This window comes from Equus caballus, chromosome 21 (genome assembly GCF_041296265.1).
Source record: "Equus caballus isolate H_3958 breed thoroughbred chromosome 21, TB-T2T, whole genome shotgun sequence".
NCBI classification, from domain to species: Eukaryota; Metazoa; Chordata; class Mammalia; order Perissodactyla; family Equidae; genus Equus; species Equus caballus.
The window spans coordinates 68378804-68401202 of NC_091704.1; the positions used below are offsets into that span (position 1 = coordinate 68378804).

Sequence of the window (22399 nt, forward strand, 5' to 3'; positions counted from 1 at the left end):
ATTTTATAAATTAAAATAGTAAAAAAAAAAACCTATATATATATATAACGTCTGGTACATATCTTTTTTAATTGCTGAGGCTTATCTAACAAAGAAAATGTTGGTCACAAGCATCCCCCATCAACCACTGGCATTACCAGCGACTGCTCTGAAGGCAGAGTGAACCTAAGCAAGAACAGTATACCATTAAGTGTGTAATCACTCTAAAATGGATTACAGAAAACTGTATTTTTCTGCCACGCCATGTCTGGGAGTTCTCCGAAACCGCAGTGGCCTCATCCATGTCCAGATAAGTTTCCTAGAGTCAGTCTAGGGTCAAATTAGGGAATGTCCCTTTTAGGAGCACGTATGGCAGGAGGTTTCACAACATCACTTTACCGGAGGCAGTGGCAGGAGAACTTCACATGTTTTAAGATGGATTTCTGTGTCAGAGAAGGTAGGTAACTCTCTGAGAAAGAGTCTCTGAATTACTGCTATCTCACATCCACATTAAACTACCGTATGTGTAGCTCACAAGTTTTGTGAATAACGTGAACATAGTATTCAACTTCAAAATAATCAACTGGATGCTTCTGAACAGCCCTTTATATTCATGGTAACAAGGATAGCCATTCTGTGATACCTGTGAAAGTACCACTACAAAGAAAGGAGTTGATAATTATGTTTTCTTATACACAGATATACATGTATGCAAATATAATGGACGTAAAAAATTTTACGGAGTTCCTTCTCTGTGTAGCCCTTTAACATAGAATGGCTTACTCAGTCCTCCTTATAATCCTGCAAGGTAGCTACAATTTCCATTTTACAGATGTGGAAACCAAGGCTGAGACCAACTAGTTCAACATCACACAGTTCATTTAGGCCAACAAACACAAAGACAGAGAAAAAAGAAACACTACTCATTTAAGGATTAGCTATTTCCAAAGATGAAAATCCTATTTCCATAGGAATTTTAACACTACTTACTGAGCATCAGTTTTCAAGCATTCTTCTTTTACACGAGCATATTCCTGATGAGTATCTTGATATAACTTTAGAGAACTCTAAAAAAGAAGTATATATTACCAATTTGAAAGTCATTTGTCATCAGTGGTTTGATTCTGATAAACTAAATTATCACTTAACAGTATGAAACTAACCAAATGAATAAATATATTAGGCAAGAAACAAAAGTACAATTCACTGAACATTCCGGTGGATATAACCACAACCTTAACAGTAAATGTAACACGATTAACAGCATAATCAAACAAAGCCATAAAATTTAAAATACACTAATTTTAAGGTAACTAACTCCAAATCTTTATAATATTGAAAAGCTAACATTTTGGTCTCAAACTTCAACAAAACCTAAAGCAGTTTCAGAGCTTAATAAATATAAGCTATAGTTACTACTGAGCAAAAATATAAAACAGATCACTATACGGAACAATCACTGAGAAAAATGCGTTAATAACAATCAATATACACACCCTGACGGCCACCGTGGAATGGAAAAGAAACTGTTACTGAGCGTTGCATCAGAGCACAATGTGTTTATATAATTCTTTAATCACCACAGCTCTGAGAGACAGGCTTTATGACCCTTTTCATACACAAGGGGTCTGAGGAGCCACAAGCTGACTCATTCTTCCAAAGTCACAGTGAACGAGTGACTACTTAGGGCTTATAATCCAGGTCTGACTGCAATGTTCATGTTTCCTCTCAGAAGCAGCTGACGAGACTATTCTATGATCAGAGTCAGACAAAACGCAATGTCGTAGTTGTTTCTGTTTAACTTTCACTGTGCAGTTAAATATATAACAGACTTTCCACACAAAGTGGAAAATCTATCACTGTTAAAGTATGTAAGACTTCAGACACATGCATGGCACTACTAAAATGGCATACTTTGCAGACTGACAGGCACAAAAACTATCATGAAAAGAGCTGAAAGAACAGGTCAAGAAGCCAAGAATCATTCCAGGTTGGCTACGACTTGCTACATGCAACCAGTTAACTTTACTGGCTTTAATTTCTTTTTTTTTTTTTTTAACTGTAAAAGCCATGAATTATCTTCCAAGATTTCTTTAAAAAGCAAAACAAAATTTATATAGAAAAGCAAGTTTATAGTATTGTAAACAAACTGTTGTACTACAACATTTTTTTTTTTTTTTGCTGATGAAGATTCACCCTGAGCTAACATCTGCTGCCAATCTTTCTCTTTTTGTATGTGAGTCGCCATCACAGCATGGCCACCAACAGATGAGTGGTGTAGGTCCACGAGTGGGACCCAAACCTGGGCCACCGAAGTGAAGCACACCAAACTTCACCACTAGATCACTGGGGCTGGCCCTACTGAAACTTGATTTTTTTTTCTTCTTTTTGGTAGTGAAATGAGCCCTGAGCTAACATCTGTTGCCAATCTTCTTCTTTTGCTTGAGTAAGATCAGCCCTGAGTTAACACCTGTGGCAATCTTTCCTCTATTTTTTTTGTATGTGGGTCATCACCACAGCATGGCTTGATGAGCAGTACAGTTCTGCACCCAAGATCTGTACCTGTGGACCCCAGGCCACTGAAGCGGGCTGTGTGAAATTTAACCACTATGCCACAGGGCCAATCCCTGCAACTCAATTTTGAAACAAAGAACATGATTTCCTTGTTTTTAAGTCTGAATTTCTGCATGTTATTTTATGTTTAAAACAGGAAAAATGTAAAAAGGCAATCAATGCAGAACACATAGAGCCATAAAAATTCACAGCTAGGTTTCTCTACTGAACCTCTCAAAAAGCATGAGCAACTGGCACAGTATTACAGAGTTAATAATTACTCCAAGGACCAAGCCATTAATCAACTACTTCAATTTCCACTAAGAACAGTGATGCACTTAGAGAGTCTTGATCAGCATTTATTTCCTTTGTTAAGACAAAAAAAAGTCCCGTTATCCCAATTTTAGTAAATAAGCAGATCTTAATTAAAGATAAACCTTTGTGGGAAAGTTACTTCAGTTACCTTTTTCTCTTCTAATTCTGCTTTTAAAGATCCCAGTTCTTCCTGACATTTCTGCAGAGGAGAAATTTTTTGAAGCATCTGTTCCACTTGATGATGCAGAGTGCTGTTCTCTCTAAAAATGGACAATGCACTAACATTATTATAAAAAACTATTTATAATGAATTATTAAATACATCTGGTGATTTTCCATTTTATTCCTAACTCAAACAAAAAATAAAAGAATCTCTCTTTTTAAATACATTCCCTCTATTTATACCAACATAATCTTCATGTTGCTTTTTACTTCTTTGGCATTTAATCTATTTCTAATAAAACTACATTAAAAAGCCAGTTGAGAAATAAGTACAATACATTCTCAATCTGCTGGAGAATACGTTAAAGGACAATATGCCAAATCATTTGGCTCTTCCAATCTTGAACTCATCTCCATTTATTCAAATTAAATGACAGGCAATTTTATGATTGAGTTTATAACCATGTTTTGCCTTTTTCTAAGTGATATATGTAATTAGAGTATGAAACCTTACTAAATTTTTAAGTATGTCTATTTTAACTTATTTAAGACTTACAAGATAAACAACCACATTAAATAGTCCAATTCATGTAGACAACAATAATTTGATAGCAATAAACTTCATTTCAATGGCAACATGGTCAGTAAAAGTTATTGAACAGTCAAGTCAAATGCCAGCTCATAACTTAGGACCTTAGTAAGACATTCATTTGAACAATTTAATAGTAAGGAACATGTGACTTGTTCTTTATTATGAGTACCAAAGCAACATTCTATAATAATGGATCAGTCCTATGTGGCATTTTGTTTGAATCTGTTTAAAAATTGAGTGATAATGTCTACCCCAAACCAACTATGAAAACAGTTAGCTTACCTTCTTGCAAACTGCAGCTGTAAAACTTGTTAAAGAAAACTCTGATAATTTTATCTACTAATACTTGTCTGAAAATAAAACTCATTTTAAAACTATCTGAACAAACTGTGTTATGTACATATAGGCAGGATCATCATTTCTAGAAAACAATATTCAAAGTTCCATCTATAACATAGTGATAAAGCTTTTTACTGAGTTATTCCTATTTACCATAACATGTATCAAAAGTCAAATATCTGCTTCTCTAAATTAAAAAAGGTATTTGGTTAAACATACAGTTGTCTAATATTAAATTTCAAGAATGAAGACAAAGTAATATGCAACTAGTGGAAAATACCTTGAATCCAGTATATATCAGATTCCCCAAACAACCTGTCTTTCATTCCTCAAACAGTGAGAGCACAATTCCAGCAAGCCAGAGTTACGTACTTACTCAAACCATATATAACTGTATTGAATGAGCAATGAGAAAAGACATACAGGGTAGACACAAAATCTAGACAAGCCCTCACTTTCACAATTTACACAATTTGATAACTTCATTTCCTATCCCATGGGGCCAGTAAAATGGTCTAGAATAGCAAAACATAATTCCTTTAACTTTCACTTCCTATAAATTCTTCCTCATATCACAATATACCAAATGTTTGTTTGTAACAACACATCGATATCCTCTTCTATTAGACTGTAAGCTTCTCAAGATTAACGAGCATATTTTATTTATTCTAAATTACTGAAGTCTTTGCAAGAAAGAAACGTTCAAAAAATATCTGATGAAATAAAACATACTCTCTGCCCCCTAGTAAGAGGAACTAATAAACAACAAAACAGTCAGAATTACAAAAAGAATAAGGAATCAAGTTTTATAAGAAAGCCACATTAAACCTGTAACATTGGCACCTCAGGCTGTAGGGCAAACTGCCGCATACTTGATGTACAACAAATACATATTTTGGACAAATGCAAATCTGTTTTTTTTTAAAATCAATATTTACCTATAGCTGAGGCTGAAGCTGATTACCGTATCACAGAATAAGAATTCAAGAATAATTTAAAAGTTTTATCGATTTTTAATAAATTTTAATAATTTTTATTTAAAAGTTTGTAGTCAAATTTTAGAAAAGTAAATCAATACTTGCCCTGCTAGATTACAGCTGTAATTACCTCAAAAAGTTATGCCATTTCTTCCAAAAAAGGATATAATGCTCTTCTAATACTGGAATTGCCTATTTCCTATTTAACTAAGTAAAAGTAGTTGTAGTAACTATTTTTGTCCAACGTTCATAATCAAAGATATCACTCTTGCAGTAATATACATTTATAGGTAAACAGATTGACACTTTCAATAATTAAGCACAGAGATTTCCAATTTCGTATATTTTTTAATTTAAAAATTGAGATACTAAAAATAAGTCTAAGTGCTATGCCTTGATTTTATTACTATAATCACACAAATTAGACATGATGGTACCAACACAAACAAAGAATCAGTGATCAGGTGTTATGTTCAGGAATGCTAGAAATAATATGGAAGCAGGCCTCAAGTTACTAACAAAGTCAAACAGCAGAATCTATCCCAATAGTGACACTGAAGCCGCACTTTGGTGAATCCCTGGAAGTATATGTGTGTTTATTTTTACAGGAGAAATTTATATTTTTACAGGAGAGATTTAATTCAGGTAAGTATTAGCACCACACGATGCAGAAGGATCAATCATACACAGGATTTTCACCCTGCCAAGAAAATATTTAACCAGAGGTCAACTAACTACAGGCATTCTAAATGGTTACTGAACAAATCACGACTATCAGCCCAAGAACTATCTTGTGAATAGAAAATTACTCTATATTAATACATTAATGTATTACTATACATTAATTCTCCACAAATCACGAAAATAATTAACAAAAGTCAATTTCCCAACATTCTGAATATTCCTAGAGTGCCTTTTCCAGAAATCCCAAAATAACATTTTGATGGTATGTTCAGCTTCAAATTACCCCTAAATCTAAAAAACATAAATCACGTCCTCAGTACAAATACAAAAGACCTACTCACTAAAAGGTTCTGAGACCTTAAAAGAATCAAAATTGGTAACAAAAACAAAATAAAAACTGCTAGCCTCCTTATTTTAGAACTTAAACGAGTATTAAGAGTAAAGACGAGCAGTTTACTATGCTTGTTAGAAGCACTCCCTAGTGGAGCCTGTAAATATTGCCTTCCAGAGGATAACTATGAAAATAAATTATTACATCTCTTTAAGAAATTATAAATAAGTAAATTCAAAAATTCAAAGGAAAAAGCCAGTAAAAGGATATCATCACATTTCTTCTGATATTCTGTTAACAAATTACTGCAACAAAGAAAAGAAGTAGGTTATTTTTTAAATCTAGAAAATATACAATGTTAAAATCATGTTTCAAAATAAGCAGGGCACCCTTTCTTCCTAGGTTTCCTGCAACAAATTTATGCCTTGATATATATATAACCACATACACATATACCTTAAATTTCTCAAAGCACTGTGCTGATATATGAGCTTTCAATCTAAAAATTCCTTTGATTTAAGTAATATCTTAGCCTATAATGTCAAGTGACTTTTACAGAATTTAAAAAAAAAAATCAAATCTCACACCATGGCTATGAAATACTGTATTTGAGGTCCAGCCCGAAAGCTAAGAAGGCTTTGAAGATAGAACAGCTTTTAAAAAATCCCAGTTTAATAAAAATCACTTCCAAACCCATGAGCCCTGTTGCAAAGGCCTGTGGACCAATAACAAAAGGTTCTTGTTGCAGACAGGGCTCATAAGTTTCATTATAATCAACACCATGTTGGCCCCAGATGAGAAACTCAAATTCTCCTTTCAGCCCGAGTGGTCTACACCACAACCTGCTCCAACTGTTTGTCAGGTTTACAAAATTCAGCCCAAATACACGAACACATACTCACTCTGTATTAATAATTTTTTGCTTCAAGGTAATTAATGCTTCAACATATTCATTTAAATTCTGAAAGAAAAAAACCTACAGTCAGTTTATTTTTATAATATATAAACTATTTTTTCTGTAACTTATTATAAACACATTGTTTAATATATTACATGAAGACAGAAACGTATACATCTATTATTTAGACTGTGTATAAACACACAGATTACTCTGTGAGCCCGTGTTCACTCTCTCTGCATGTCTGTCTTTACCTGAATGATGCTGCCTCTTTAATAGCAAGGTATCTGTAAAGATGCTTTGACTGAGTGCGCTCAGTCACAGTGAGAGCTCAATAAAAAGTCACTATTTTAGTTCACTGATTACTGTTAATCATCAGTCTACACTGTACTCCAAACTGTTTCTGAAACGATTTAAGACAATCCAACAAGACACATAAATTATAAAAAATAGCAAAAACTAAAAATATCACGGGAAGGACAAATAGGAATATTAAAATGAGGTGGAGATTAAGTGAAAAGTTCATTTTATAAGGATCTACATTACACTTTAAGGACCAACTACAAATCTGGCTCTAAATTATTGCCATCATCTTGACAGGGAAAACAACATTAGTTACACTGTTTACAATGTTCCTAAGATTTAAAAACAAGCAATTTTTTTTTTCTTTTAAGTGACTTCTTTAATGTCTCCTTTTTTCATTGTTAAATACTTCAAAAATAAGAACTTATTTTTAAGCATAATCACAATAGCCTTTTCACACCCAAAACAATAATTCAATAATATCATCTAGACTGAGCTCAATTTTCACTGATTATCCTAAAAATGTCTTTTTCTAGATAACCTAAATGAATCGGAAAATTACAGTAATATTTTCCTTTATGGTAACGTGCATTTTCTTTGCAGTCACACATGTAACATATTAAAATAAAAATTGTACACATTCAAATATATAAAGTAAATAGTATAGGTTCTCTTGTAAGCCCACCACCTGTCAAAAACCACTCTTGCTTTCTGTATACAGCCTTTCAGAATCGTTAATGCACATGTAAAATACATTTGGATGCATTCAGTTCAACTGATTCTTCACTGAAGAACACTTAGGTCTTTTCAGTCTTTGCTTCAGCAGGAAATGAACGTCTTTGCCCATTCCTCCACGAGACACTTCTATTTTTCCTTAGGATAAAGTTCAAACAGGCTCTCTACATTAGTGATAGTCTGTGAGCTCTGATAATCTCAGCCATATTTCTTTCTCATTTATATTCCTTTATAACTGAAATTGAGAAATTTTTCCCATCTCTTCTGGCTATTCATAGTTTTTCTTTTATTAATAGCCCCTTAAGGGGCTAGCCCGGTAGCATAGTGGTTAAGTTCACACACTCCACTTCAGCAGCCAGGGGTTTGCAGGTTCACATCCTGGGGTTGGACTTAGTTCCACTCCTTAGGCCACACTGTGGCAGCGTCCCACATAAAATAGAGGAAGATTGGCATAAATGTTAGCTCAGTGACAATCTTCCTCAAGCAAAAAGAGGAAGACTGGCAACAGATGTTAGCTCGGGGCCAATCTTCCTCACACACACACACACACAAAATATATATATATATAACCCCTTTATATTGTTTGCTCATTGGTGTGGTTGCACTTTTCTTATGGGCTGCAATATTTGAGCGAGAGTAACATCTCATCACATGTTATAAATATACAGATGTACAAATTTGCCAATTGATCGTTAAAATATAACCACATAGCATATAGAAGTTCTAAACATTCATAGTCGAATCTGCCATTTTTTTAGAAATTTTAGTTTTCTGATATAATTATAAGGCTCTATCCCATCCAAGATGCTAAAATAAAAGGATTCTTCTATGTTCTTTTGTGCCTTTACTGTTTGTATTCAAATCTTTAACTACTCTGAAGTTTATTTGTGTATATAGTAGAGACTCTAAACATTGTAAATCAAAAGAGCAATGAATGGACTATTCCTTAGCGTTAGTGTATTTGGCTCCCCACATTAAAAAAAATCTTTCATTAAATACGAAATAAAATCTACAGAGTAAACAGATTTCTGCACAGAGAGGAGAGAGAACACATCTGCTTTTAGTCCTTCCCTAAAACTAGCTAAAACTACAGTCAAGAGATGTTTTTCCCCCTAAGGGAAAACCCACAAATACGACAACAGGTTAAAAGACAAATGGACACTGGAAAGCAGATTCAGGGCACTGATTTACAGACCCAAGAGAGCCAGCAGCAGGGAAAAGTGAAAAACAACTCAATTTACACTGCAAAACTTCAAGAAACTTGGGAATCAGTGACAGGAGGTTCCTCTGAGAAAGAAGGGAAGGGAGATGGCACCAAAAAGAGAACTGGTTGCAAGCTTTCTGATAAGCATTTAATCCTCAAATTCCCACCTCTCTGCCAAGCCTCCAGAAAATTGCTCCTCCCCCATCCAGCAGAAGGAGGTTTGCTTTATGAAGTTTCTGCCTGGGGCACTGTGAACACTCAGGGCAGGTAAAATGGACCAAAAACAGAAGGACCAGATACACCTATCCACAATGACCTGAGACTGGCCGCTTGCTTCTCTCCACTAAGCTTCCAGACGGTGGCAGCCAATGCTTTTGCCTACTAGAAGCTCTTTCTCTGAAGAAATCTAACCAGCCTAGAGATAAGATCTAAAGGTACTGACAGCAGATATTCTTCAACCAACAAATGGTCCACCCAGACCTCCTGCAATGAAGCTCAGGGTCCAGAAGCCCACACATTCAGCGCTTCCAGCCAGCATAAGTCTCTGCTCTTAATATGTACAAAGAATCAAAGATTTCCAAACATCAAAGAAAAACATGTAATATGAAAGAGATCAAAACACAACAAGCCAAAGCAACTTGTAGTAAACAAAAACTGGGAAACTCCAAAAATATTAATTAATATGATCTGAGATAATGATGTTATATTCATGAAATAAGAGAAAGAAGCTATTTTTAAAAATATTTAGAGCTCCTAGCAATTTTTAAAGAAAGCTCTAAAAAATTAAAAACATAAATACCCACTAGGATGGCTGAAATCAAAATGACAGACAATAACAAGTGATGGTGAGGATGTAGAGAAATCGGAACCCTCATACATGCCTGGTGGAATATGAAATGGTGCAGCTGCTGTGGAAAATTGTTTGGCAGTTCCTCAAAATGTTAAACAGCGTTAACTATGATCCAGCAATTCCACTCCTACGTATATACCCAAGAGAATTGAAAACAGATGTCCATGCCAAACTTGTACACTCTTATGTATAGCAGTATTATTCACACTAGCCAAAAAATGGAAATCAACTAAATGTGCATCAACTGATGAATGGATAAACAAACTGTCACACAGCCATACAACATGATTATTAGGCAACGAAAAAGAATGAATGATACATGCTACAACATGGATGAACCTTGAAAACATTATGCTAAGTGAAAGAAGCCAGTCACCAAAGGCTGCATGCTGTATGATTCCATCCATATGAATTGTCCATTACAGGCAAACATAGAGACAGAACATAGTGTGGCTGCCAGGGACTGGGGGCGGGGGGCACAGAATGACTGCTAACGCTTAACGGGTTTCTTGGGGGGCGGAAGGAACATGTTTTACAATTACATAGTGGTTACCAGTTGCATAACTGGGAATATACTAAAAACCACTCAATCGTACACATTAAAAGGACGAATTTTATGGTATGTGAATCCTATCTCAATAAAACTGTTATAACTAAATTAAAAATAGGAAAGCAAAATGAAAGATTCAAAAGATTTCATGAAAAGTTGAAAAAAAAATCTCCCAAAATAAGGCAAAACACAGACATGGGAAGGAATAAAGAAAAATAAAAACAAAGTCAGTGTAAAAAGTCTCACATGCCCAACAGCAAGAGTTCCAGAGAGACTACTGCAAGACAAAGAGACAATCAAAGAAACACTGGTACTCAAGAAAAAAACCCAGAACTGAAGCCAGAAGTTTCCAAATTGAAAGGGTCCAATACATGGAATACAAACAGGATCCAAACCATGAAACATCAGCACAAAATTTCAGAACATCAGCGACAAAGCTAAGATCCTGTAAGAATCCTGAGAAAAATAAAAGGAAACAAGCCATGTACAAAGAACCTGGTGTCACAACGGCTTCAAATTTCAACAATCTAGAGACCTAGAAAACTAGTCTTCAAAAGAGACCTAGAAAGCAAGCCTTCAAAACTTTGAAGGAAAATGAATTCCAAGGCAAAATTCTGCACAAAATATCCATCAATTGTGATGGTAAAATAGACATTTTCAAATCTACAAAGTCTCCATAAGCTTACTTCCCCAACATCCTTGCTCAGGGAGGTACTGAAGGATGTGAACGTGCTCCACTGAGTAAACAGAGTAAACCGAGAGGACAATGTGGGACACAGAACAGAGGGAACGAGCACCTGGGAAGGCAGCCGTGCGCCAGATGAGAGCAGGTCTGAAGGTTCAGGAGGGAACTTTTCCCTTAAGAAGAAAACCAGAGTATCTGGTGGAATGAAAGGATTAAGAGAATATTTCTGCCTAACTGGCGAAGAACCGCAAGTGAACGGAGGTTGTCATCATGCATCTAAATTATGATTATTTTTTAAACAGAAGCGTCTTCCTCTTTTTTCCCATTCTCTTTCGAGTTCTTTGCTAGTCATCTCATCTTCCCCACTTTGTTTCCAGATGCCATTATGTAATGTCAAACACTATGCCAGAGACATTCCAGAAACCTCAGGCTCTAGAGTCACGCACAGCTGGATTCAAATTCCTGTTCCACTGCTTTCTGAGTGACCTTGGGCAAATTTACTTAACCTGGCTACCTCAGTACCATTTCCAATTTCATAGATAAGGAGACTGAAACAATGAGAGGTCACATAACTGGCTTGCTATCAAGATTAAGTAGAATGAGCCTATTAAAGTTTGTTTAACCCAGTTCCTGGCATATATGAAGCACTCTTTAACATTTTCAAGGTGAATAAGTTGATTAAGGATGTAATCATTAATCAGGAGAAACAAGAAAACACACAGGAAAGGAAAAGTAATCGTAATTTACTCCAGAGTTCCACTCTGAATAACATAATAATGTCAACCCTGAATACTGACCAAACCAAAACCCTAACTACAATGAGATCATGGTGGGGGGCAGGGGGGTGAGGTTCAGGTGTGACGGAGTACAGGGCAAAAAGAGCCTAACCCACACCTTTCAAAATCAGAAATCAAATATGCCTAAAACTGAGAAACAAGAAGCAGCAACATAAGTCTAGTATTCAACAACATGAAAATTCATTACAAAACACCAACAGTGCCAACAATTAAATGCAGCATCTCCTGGCAAGGGGGGATAGGTGGGGCTGGGGGCTGCTGCCTGTCTTAACAAATGCTGTATATCTGGCTGTTTCTCTAATTTATGATAAAAATAGAAATTTAAAATTACAAAACATAGCCTTGTGCAGGGGGGAAAAAACTCAGACTAAGTGAAGATGACTTCTTGGTTTCCTATAGCACTCTAGCCTAACTTTTTTCCTAAGGCCTGGTTGCACAGCAGCTCAAATGTGGTCAGATAATGCAGTATCCTAATAAAACATTCTTTTGTTTTTCTCCAATTTGAGTCAAATGTCACTTATGCTGGTTGCAAACAAGGGCTCTAACTAATGAGTCTCAGAATTGTGAACATTCAGCAGGCTGGGTCTGAGCAGACATCTACGCATGCAGGCACCACACTACTGCTGTCCAGCCCTTAGGGAAGGAGGGAGCTGCAGGGTGTTGTTCCCCTCCAGGAAGGGTTAGGTGGTACAGTTTCTTTGATTATTGCTTTTCTCCCAGACATCCTGCTCTCTTCTTCTGGAACTTCTATTATAATGTCTATTGAAAAGCTCAGATTTACTCCCAATTCTCTCTTCCAACTACCATCTTCTGTTTTTCTCTGCCTTCTGGTTGAGTTCCTCCAGCTATACTTTATAGTACTTCACTTGTTCACTAACACAATCCCCAGCACAGCCCATTCTGTTACTTACACTTTTTATTCCCACTTACTGCTTTTCTAAAGCACACTTTTAATTTTACCCATACAGTATCCTCCTAAGTGTCACTGTGAACATTTAGCACTTGAGAAAAAGAAAAGAAATCCACTCTGTGCTTCCTATCTTCCCTTTCCTTGGGGAAGTGGGATCAACAGTGGCTGAGCACACAGGGTAAGCTGGGAGTGGGTGGCAAGGAGCAAGCCAGTAGGCCTGGGGCTGACAGAAGTGGACAGAGGAGATGGCCAGTGAGTTAGTAAATGGAAATACTAAACAAATAAGTAAAATATATAGATACACAGCAAATAAGTAAACATACAGATGATAATGGGATAGGCAATTGCCCGAATCAACCTCAACACTACTAACATCGTGGGCTGGAAGATTTTGTTGTGGGGGCTGTCCTGTGTACTGTGGGATATACTCACTAGCTGGCCAGAGCACTCTCCCACCCAGGGTACATGTGCAGAAAAGAGTTAGACAACATGCCTGCGACTGCTGTCCTTAGAAAGGCCTGCTTGCAAGGTGAGCCCTTGGCTAGCATCTGGGAACTTGGATTATAGGAGGGTTCCCGCCATCTTCCAAACTGGTAAGACAGGCTCCCTGTGCAATGTGTTTATGCTGAAACCTGCCCTCCTTCTGGGAGTCTGGAATCCTGATAAGGGCAAGGAAGGGGGTGCCCATGCGACCAGCCCCAATAGACTCTTTGGGTCCTGAGGTCTAAGGAGTGCCCCTGGTAGACAACACTTCACATGTGCCATAAGACACTGCTGCAGGAATCCAGAGAGCTGATTCCTCGCATCTGGCTGCCTCTGGCTTTCACCCCACATACCTTTCCTCTTCTCTGATTTTGCTTTGTACCCTTGCATTGTAATCAAGCACACAGGGGAGTAGGGCTATATGCTGAGTCCTTCCAGCAAACCACCGAACCTGGGTGCGGTCTTGGGGATCCCTAACAGTGTAACCACCAAAAACATCTCTAAACCTTGCCAAACATTCCCCAGAGAATACATGGCCCTACTCCTTAAACTTTCATGAACATGAAAGACAGAGAAAGAGTAAAGGAAGGTGGCTGAAGAGATATGACAATGATACACAACACAGATTCCTGACAAGACCTTGAACCAGAAGGGAAACAGTTCTTCCTGGTCCTGTAAGTAAATCTGAATGGGTCTATGGATTGGATGGAACTGCCACACCAACATTAACCTCCTGATTTAGATGGCTGTGGGCTCATTATGTTGGGAACTGTTCACACTCTCAGGAAACACACCCTGGAGGGTGAAGTGGAGAGAAAATATCAATGATGAAGCAAAGTTAGAAATATCTTAACAATTTGTGAATGGCGTGAAGAGAATACCAGAATTCTCTGTACTGTTCTGGAGACTTTCCTGCAAGTTCTAAATTATTTCAAAATAAATTATTTTTAAAAAATCACAATAATTGCTTTGCTGGGGGTGACTGAGTCCTCTCTGATAAGCCACGTTTCCTCCTTCTGTTTGCTAACTTGTTATTAACTGCTCTTATGTAAAAATTAAAGTCTACATTGGGGCCAGCTGGGTAGCGTAGTGGTTAAGTTCATGCACTCTGCTTCGGAAGCCTGGGGTTCACTGGTTCAAATCCTAGGTGCGGACCTACACACCGCTTGTCAAGCCAAGCCGTGGTGGTATCCCACATACAAAACAGGGAAAGACTGGCACAGATGTTAGCTCAGGGACAATCTTCCTCACCAAAAGACAAAGGAAAATTAAAGTCTACATTGATCTCTATCAGAGCTGAGTGTGACTCCTGGGCTGTTAGCTAGGACTTCTGTGTGCTTTCCCCTGGCACAGAGTGCACTGGAACCAGGCAGGAAGGTGGGAATGCTCAGCCCTCTCCAACTATGCTCCGTGAACACTCACCCAGCAAAACCAGCTGAGTGGCTCTGGTTCATGGGAAGGGAGATCCCAGGCTCTCGAGCCTCGTTGTTAGCTGCCCTTACCTTTCACTTTGCACTTAATCTATCAGAATGAACTTTCTCCCCGCCACATCTTTGCACCTCTCATCCCCTCTGTCCACAACACTCTCCCTCCATCTCTTCCCTCTTCAACTATAAATCATCCTTCAGACCTCAATTTAGCTTCACTTCTTCTATGAAGCCTTCAAGTTCCCTCCTAGATGCACTGCGTACATTCCCCAACAAGGTACTTTTTACATCATACTGAGACTGTGGGTATTTCCTCACTCATCTGTAATCTCAACTAGAACATGAACATCATGCCTCTCCTGTTCATGATCGTTTTCCAAAACACACCATGGCATCAGAGACACAATGATGCTCGTTTGCTAAATGAATGCATTACAATTTCGTGAGCATTCCTTGTAATAGCCATTTATGAATCAATACATCTAGGGGAAAATACATTTCAAGTTCCAAATGATGAAGTTCAAACCACTGGCAATTATCAACGGGAGTCCAGCACAAGTTTATGTAAATAACAGGCTCACATCTGCTCCAAGGATAGCCAAACACCATCTATTCTGAATCTATTCTAGTTAAATGAGCTAAACAGTATAACCATGTGCTCATCAAATTCTCATCTGGATTCCCAAGAGAGTTAAGTTGCTTTGCTGTGCAGTCAACGCAACTGGTAAAAAAAAAAAAGGGGGCCTCTCCTTCACCAGAATAAAGCAACTTATGCCAGCTTGACTTGAAACCACCCAACTTAAGACTTCTTTAATTGTATCTAATATCACTAGAGTAAAGATCCACGCTGGTTTATGACTACCAAAGTTCATCAATCCATATGGACGCTGGGCCATAGAGAAGTGATAACATTATAATCAATGAGGGTAAGAAACAGAGATAGGTGATATGTGAGACTGCAAAAAAAAAAAAAAGGTACACAAAATGTGGTCAGTCTATCCACTTCTGAATCAAGCAATGATCTCGGCACAGGCACTGTATCTCTTCAACCACTACAAAAAGGAGGGCAGGGAGAAGGAAGACATGAAGGCAGATCTCCAGTGCAAGCAACACTGTTCAATTCAGGAAAGAGACAGCTAGCCTCCTATCGCAGTTCACAGCGCTGACAGTCACAGCACTGATGCGAGTGCCTAGTGCAGACAAGGCACCTTAACAAGCTTCTAAACCTTCTGCAAGATCCTGAAGTTTCAGCGTACTAAAACTACCCAGCAGCACATCTTCTCTGTACGGAACCTCTTTAGTTTCTCTCTCGCACACGTTTAACTGAAGCACAGAAGCTGCTGTGGAACTATGGAACACCTGCAGAAAGGTCTTTCCTAAGGGTGGTAATCAATCGACTGACGAATGCAACTGCCTGTTCTCAATTCTCACTCTTTCTAATCTGGATTTCCTACATACTTCCTGTTTAACTGTCTCTTTATCTGTCTCTCCTTTTCTCACTATTCCATGTTTGCCTTTCTCGTTAGCCAGCTAGTTTTTCTTCACTGACTCCTCATGATCACATGTACTCCCATGAATTGCCACAAAGGTTTTCAGAGTTTCTTCTAAGTGAAAGAAAATACTCCTCCGTTCTCCTATCTCCATCACTCCCCAAATAAAACTCTTACAATGAACTCAGCACCCATCTAACCTGGCCTCTTCTCTATTTTCTTGCAAGTACATTAGGGTACTTTGGAGGCACGGTGCTCCAAACAACAAATGTGAAAACAGGTGAAAATCTCCAGTTCTGATGTCATTCCAAAACTTCAGTCCCACATTTCCAACATCTTTTCCACCTTGGTTTTGCTCTCTGCTACCTCTACCTCAGTTCTGAGTCACTCAGGTTTCAAATCTCTCACCTTCTATTTCCCTGACTTGAAATCTGTCCCCTCTTTGCATAGTTTCTCATATCCAGAACCTTTTTTTCTCTATTCCCATTCCCAGCAAACTTCAATTAATCCAGGCTTTTATTATCACTAGTAATGCATTAGTAAAATAACTGACCACAGCTAGCTGCACCTCCTCTGATCATCCCGCACACCAGCACCAGTTATTTTTACTATGCAAAACCCTTCATTGCGCCATGATGCTGACAGAAATAGATACACAACTTCAAGATGGTTACCATTCAAGGTCCTCTATAACCTGCCATGAGCCTCTTTTTTCAGCCTTACTTTGCAATACTGAAGACTTGTTTCTTAGACTCACTCACAACTAACCAGCCTCTTCCCCTATAAAAGCATTCTAGGCAACAGAACACCCAAATGCAATGGAGTGTCTGGATCTAGGGAAGAGGTCTGCAAATTAAGGCCCGGGGCCTGTTTTTATCAATTAAGTTTCCATAGAACACAACCACACCCATTCCTTTAGGACCGTCTGCGGCTGACTGTACTAGAATGGCGAGTTGAGTAGCTGGGAACAAGACCACAGCACCTCAGTTTTTATGCTCTTGCCCCTTACAGAGAAAGTCTGCAGACCGCTGGATTTAGATTTAGCAGGATTACTCCAATGCTGTTCTGAGAACCAACAGTGTGATCCAGCAAGGGTAGAAGGAGGGAGACTCCTCAGGAGGCTACTGCAATCATCTCGAGGCCAAGATCACAGAGGGTGACAAGGGGTGGAAGCACGGTGCGGGTGGGGAGATGGTGAGAAGTGGATGGATAACGAAGGCAGAGCCAACAGAATCAGGTGATGGACTGGATGCACGTAGTGAAAGAAAGAAACCAAGAACGACATCTAGTTTCTAGCCTAGCAACCAGAAGGATACAGAAGCAACCAGAAGGATACAGTTGCTACTTGTAACTAAGATGGGCACTACTATGTGGAGACCAGGTTTTTGAAAGAAGATCAGATCCACAACTGAAAAGCATAATTCACACCAGTTGTTCTTCTGCACAAAAGCCTCCAGTGACTCACTATTCTTTCAAAGTACAAGCCCAAATCCTTACAATGGTCTAAAGGGCCCACATAATCAGGCCTTCCTCTGACTTCATCAGATTCCCCAATTGCTACAGACTGTTCATTCCCTCCCAAAATTCATAAGTAGAATCTAACCCCTAGTGTGTCAGTGTTCGGAGGGAGGGTCTTTGGGAGGTGATTAGGTCACAAGGGCGGAGTTCTCATGAATGAAATTAGTGCCCTTATAAAAGAGACCCCAGAGAGCTCTCTTCTTCCTTCTGCCATGTGAGGACACAGTAAGAAGACAGCAATGAACCAGCAATCAAGCCATCACCAGACAGCAATTCTGCCAGTGCCTTGATCTGGGACTCCCCAGCCGTCAGAACTGTGAGAAACACAGTTCTGCTGCTTATAAGCCCCTCAGTTTATGGTACTTTGTTTAGCAGCCCCAAGCAGACTAAGACACCAACATTCACTCTACCCCAGCCACAAGGGCCTCCTTGCTCTTCCCCAGCACTCCAATCAGAGTTCCTATGTCAGGCCTTCACACCTGATCCTTCCACTGGCTGGGATGCTCTTCTCCCAAGGTATCTACAGAACTTATTCTCTCACCCCCTCGGCTCAAACATAACCCTCTCAGTGAGGCCTTCCCAGGAATCCCTATTTAAACTCCACCAGCCATTGAGCCCTTCCTCACCCATTTGTTCCCCTCCAACTTCTCTGCTTAATTTATCTCCAATGCTTTTATTACCTTCTCATGTAACTTGTTTAATCTGTCTTCTCCCCCCGACCTCTTAGAAGGGAAGCTCCAAAAGATCAAGCATATTTTTCTCTTTTTTCACACTGCTGTAACTGCACTGCCGAAAAAAGAGCAGGTGATCAATAAATACTTGTTGAGAGAATGAGCAGGCCCAAAGAATAAATACAATTTATTAAAGATGCAAGAGAATTTCACTGATGTTCCTGAGGTTCGGAGGTAAAAAAAATAAATAAATAAAAGCATGTTATAAATGCCTAACAATGCAGCTCAACTCAGACAATGATTTTACTATCATTTCTCCTTCTATTCCAGAGTGCCAGCGCATGACTCCCTTTTCTCCCTAGCCTGACCTCAACACCTAAAAAAAAAAAAAAAAAAGCGTCTCCTGATGGCCTATCTGGCCTACATTCCTTTCCCTTCTGGTCTCCTTTCAGCAGCTATTCTCTCCTTTGCACTTTGCTCATACCAACCAGACCTTGTTCTGCTCCTCAAAGACATTTTGCTCCTTCTCACCTCAGGAACCTTTCCACCTGTTAACCTTCTTATCTAGAAAGCTCCTCCAACACCTCTTCCAGTCTGCTCCTTCTCATCAGGCAGATCTCCCAACATCACCTCCTCAAAAACATCTTGCCTGCCACCCCAGCCCAGAGACAAGACCACCATTCCAATTCCTCCTTTATTTTCTTCCTAACACTTAAAACCTTCTAAAGTCTTATTTTCAGAAATATATCTTAGTTAGAGCAGATCTTACCAATTTGTTCACCACTACGTCCCTCGTGCCTAGAACACTAGATGGGATAGGTGATAATTACAGCTAGTAGGTACGGTGGTGGAGGGTCCCACTTTACCATTAAAGACACTAACATTAAGAAGTTAGACTCCCGACATCAGACAGCTAGGAGGGTCTACCTGGAATCGAGTACTTGAGACTATTTCCATTACTGCACAAGACCTGGGGCCAGACACTAATTAACTCCTCTTCTGTCACTGTAGAGAACAGTCCATGCTGCTATTAGAAATTTCCAGTATCTGCATGTCTTTGATGAATAACCCTCTTAGCCAACCCGCAAGTCGCCTAAGATCGTGCCCCCAGGCAAGAAACATTTAAAGATGAGCCAGAACAACCACAAATGTTGTCCTCGGACAAGTAACTTCCCTCAGCATTTCGCTCATCCCTCACCAACCTAAAAGTCAGCCCTGAGGAGCCCTGAGGCTGGGTCAGTGAAGGAGGGACCCCTCCAGAACTCGCTCACGCCGCCCCCTACTACCACCGCATCCCGGTAGAAGTCGGGGTTCCAAGCCTCAATAAAGCAAAGGAAGCCAGTCTCAAGACAACCGCAGGAGAAAAGGGAGCGGGAAAGGGAGGACGAGGAGCACCCGCAGGGGAGCGGGAGCAGAGCGCGGAGGCGGAGCGCGTGCGGCCAGACCCTGCAGCCGCGCGTCCCGGCAGGCCGGCCGAGCCCCTCCGCGCCCTCGGCCCCGGGGAGGCACCGCACCTGCTGCAGGGAGGCGCAGCCCTGGCACCGGGAGAGGTCCGCCGCCGTCCCCGGCGCTGCCGAGTGGGTCTCGCCCGGCATCATGGTGCCGCCGCCGGGCCCACTGGGCCCGCGCGCCTCAGGGACCCGCGGCCTCGACCCTGTGCTGCCTCTGCTGACGCCGCCGGGGCCGCCGCCTGCCAGGCCGCTTCCCACCGAGTCCGGGCAGGTCCATCCGTGCACAGAGGTCCCCGTGGAGCTGGCGAACGGCTCTCGGAGCCAGAGCCGTCTCGGGCACCAGAGAGAAGCGCTACCCGGCGCGGCCCCCGAGCGCGACGCAACCTAGCGAGGACCCCGCCCCGCCCTGGCTCGCCCCGCCCCTCGCCGCGGCGCGGGGCTGTCTGAGGCCTTGCCTGAACAAAATAGGGATAAGAACAGCTCCGCTGCGGTGGGGAGACGCCCACGCAGGAAATATCAGGAAGGGCGAGGCGTCGGAGGTGCACTCCTTCCACTGTTTATGGGTTAATCTTTTATTGCCAGCTTGCTGCGTGGCAGACTTTCCACAGACACCTAAAACCTTCCCCGAGGGAGGCAGGTGACCCGCGATGAGGTCACTCCAGGCGCCTCCAGGACACAAAGGACCGGTACCGGGATGGGCAAGTGCGGGATTTATAACTGGAGGGAGCGGCGCCGTCCTCGCCGGGCGAGAAGGGAGCGCTGCAGTTCCCGACGCTCCGCGCAGCTAATGGGACACCGAGCGTTTCCTCCGGCCACGCCTGATGCACTTCAGCGCCTCGTCGCGGCTTTCGGCGCCAGCGGCCCGTTCTTCTTCCGGGAACGTCGTTCCTCCCGGCGGCTCCCCTTGCCTGCTGTAGTCCCCTTGTCGTCCGACCCGGCTCCCCGGTCTCGTTCCAGACCCATCCCCGCGGCGCCCCTGGAGCCCTGGCTGTGAGCTCCGCCACCCACTGGGTGCCAAGCGCAGCTCCTGGCCGAATCCTCAGCGACCCGCCGCCGCCCACGGTCAAGAGCCAGCCACTACCGAGTCCTATTTTAATACCTCTTGGGAGCGGAAAAAAAAGAAAAATCCTCCCCCTGGCCGCAACTACTGGATAAATCCAGGCCCTGATCCTCGGCTTGAACCGACTTTTTTCACCATATCCACCGCCACCAGAATCATCTTTTTAATAATCATAGCTTGTTGCCATCAATACATTGCCCAGACATCTCCTGTGGCTTCCCGACTTCTGGTTATAAAGACCAAATTCTTAGCATTCGATACAAGTAGTGTACGTGTTAAGTTTAAGTCCAGACCTTACCAACTTCTTCCTAAATCTTCACTGTGAAAATTGCAACTGGAGACACCCTTTCCAAGAAGGAACTCTGGATTCCTCGCATCCCTACCCTTGTTTACACATGTGGCTGACACTTGCTGTGGAGTGAAGGGACCCGTATCCAGCCTCAACAGCTAGATTTCCTATCGTGGACGCTTAAGGCAGCCCTGTACCTGACTGAGGAAGTGCTCTGACTGATCCCTTCCCTCATGAGCAGAAAACCAAGAGCAGAGTTAAAAGGGAAAGGGAAAGTGAGAAGATACCCAGCGGGGAGCAGAGGCACCTTGGTAGACAGACCTTGTGACTCATTAGGGAAAGGAGAGAGCAAACCTGCCCGGGTCCTGGTTACTTTCCATTTCTGGCTTCTGGTCCCAGACAAAGAGGTTTTCACAGTATCTTCCCTTTTATTTAAGGTTTCCCACAGGAGTGTTTTCCCAGAGCACCTGAGCAGAGGAGGCTTACACTACAGAGTTGTGGCCCTCTGCATGTCCAGCCACACTGACAGCATCCCTACCTGGCCCGAACTTGGAGACCTCACTACCACCTTTTCAGCCCTGCCCTTGCCTGTGTTAACAAACAAAATGCACCTGAGTAAATTTTAAAGCCCTTATGGCTTTATTCAACAGCTCATGAACCAGGCACATCTTATCTAGCAGGGAGAAAGGCACTCTGAAGAGCTTTACAAAATGAAAGACTTTCATAGGCGGAAGGGAGGAGGGACGAGGAAGTTATACTAGCAAGAAGTGGCTTGGTCGCAGTAAGGTCACTTTCCTTTAGGGGAGGGCAGGGGTCTCTCAGGCAGGTGACCTCACTAGTGCTGATCAGGTGACTCCTGATTGACTGGTTTAAGATTCCATTTCTGGGAGAGCTGAAATTGTGATTATTAAATCTTGGCTTGGTGATGTGGGGCCTAGCATAAGTAACCATTTCAGCCTATTGTCTTGCTTTTAACACTTGGAACACCCTCCTTCCAGCTCTACACATCGTAAGCCCCTACCCCTCCAGGTCCCACATCTTACATCCACAGCCCCAGGTAACACCTACCTAGTTTTTTGCTCTTTAGCCCTGAGTAATTTTTTATAATGTCACATTTTGACTTGGATTACAGTGATTTTTATGTCT

At 41.0% G+C, this 22399-nt stretch overlaps 1 protein-coding gene across 1 annotated transcript in view; it reads right to left on the reverse strand.

Moving 5' to 3' along the window:
- The window catches only part of ICE1 (interactor of little elongation complex ELL subunit 1), a 58748-nt gene extending 38464 nt beyond the window's left edge, over positions 1-20284 (reverse strand). The window contains exons 1-6 of the mRNA XM_023625870.2: positions 19968-20284; positions 6835-6893; positions 6203-6237; positions 3884-3902; positions 2996-3107; positions 970-1046 (exon numbers count right to left, since the gene is read on the reverse strand). Coding sequence (XP_023481638.2) covers positions 970-1046; positions 2996-3107; positions 3884-3902; positions 6203-6237; positions 6835-6893; positions 19968-20051 — 386 coding nt within the window. The 5' untranslated portion in view covers positions 20052-20284. The remainder of the gene's footprint in view (positions 1-969; positions 1047-2995; positions 3108-3883; positions 3903-6202; positions 6238-6834; positions 6894-19967) is intronic.
- Between the last annotated feature and the right edge of the window lie 2115 nt (positions 20285-22399).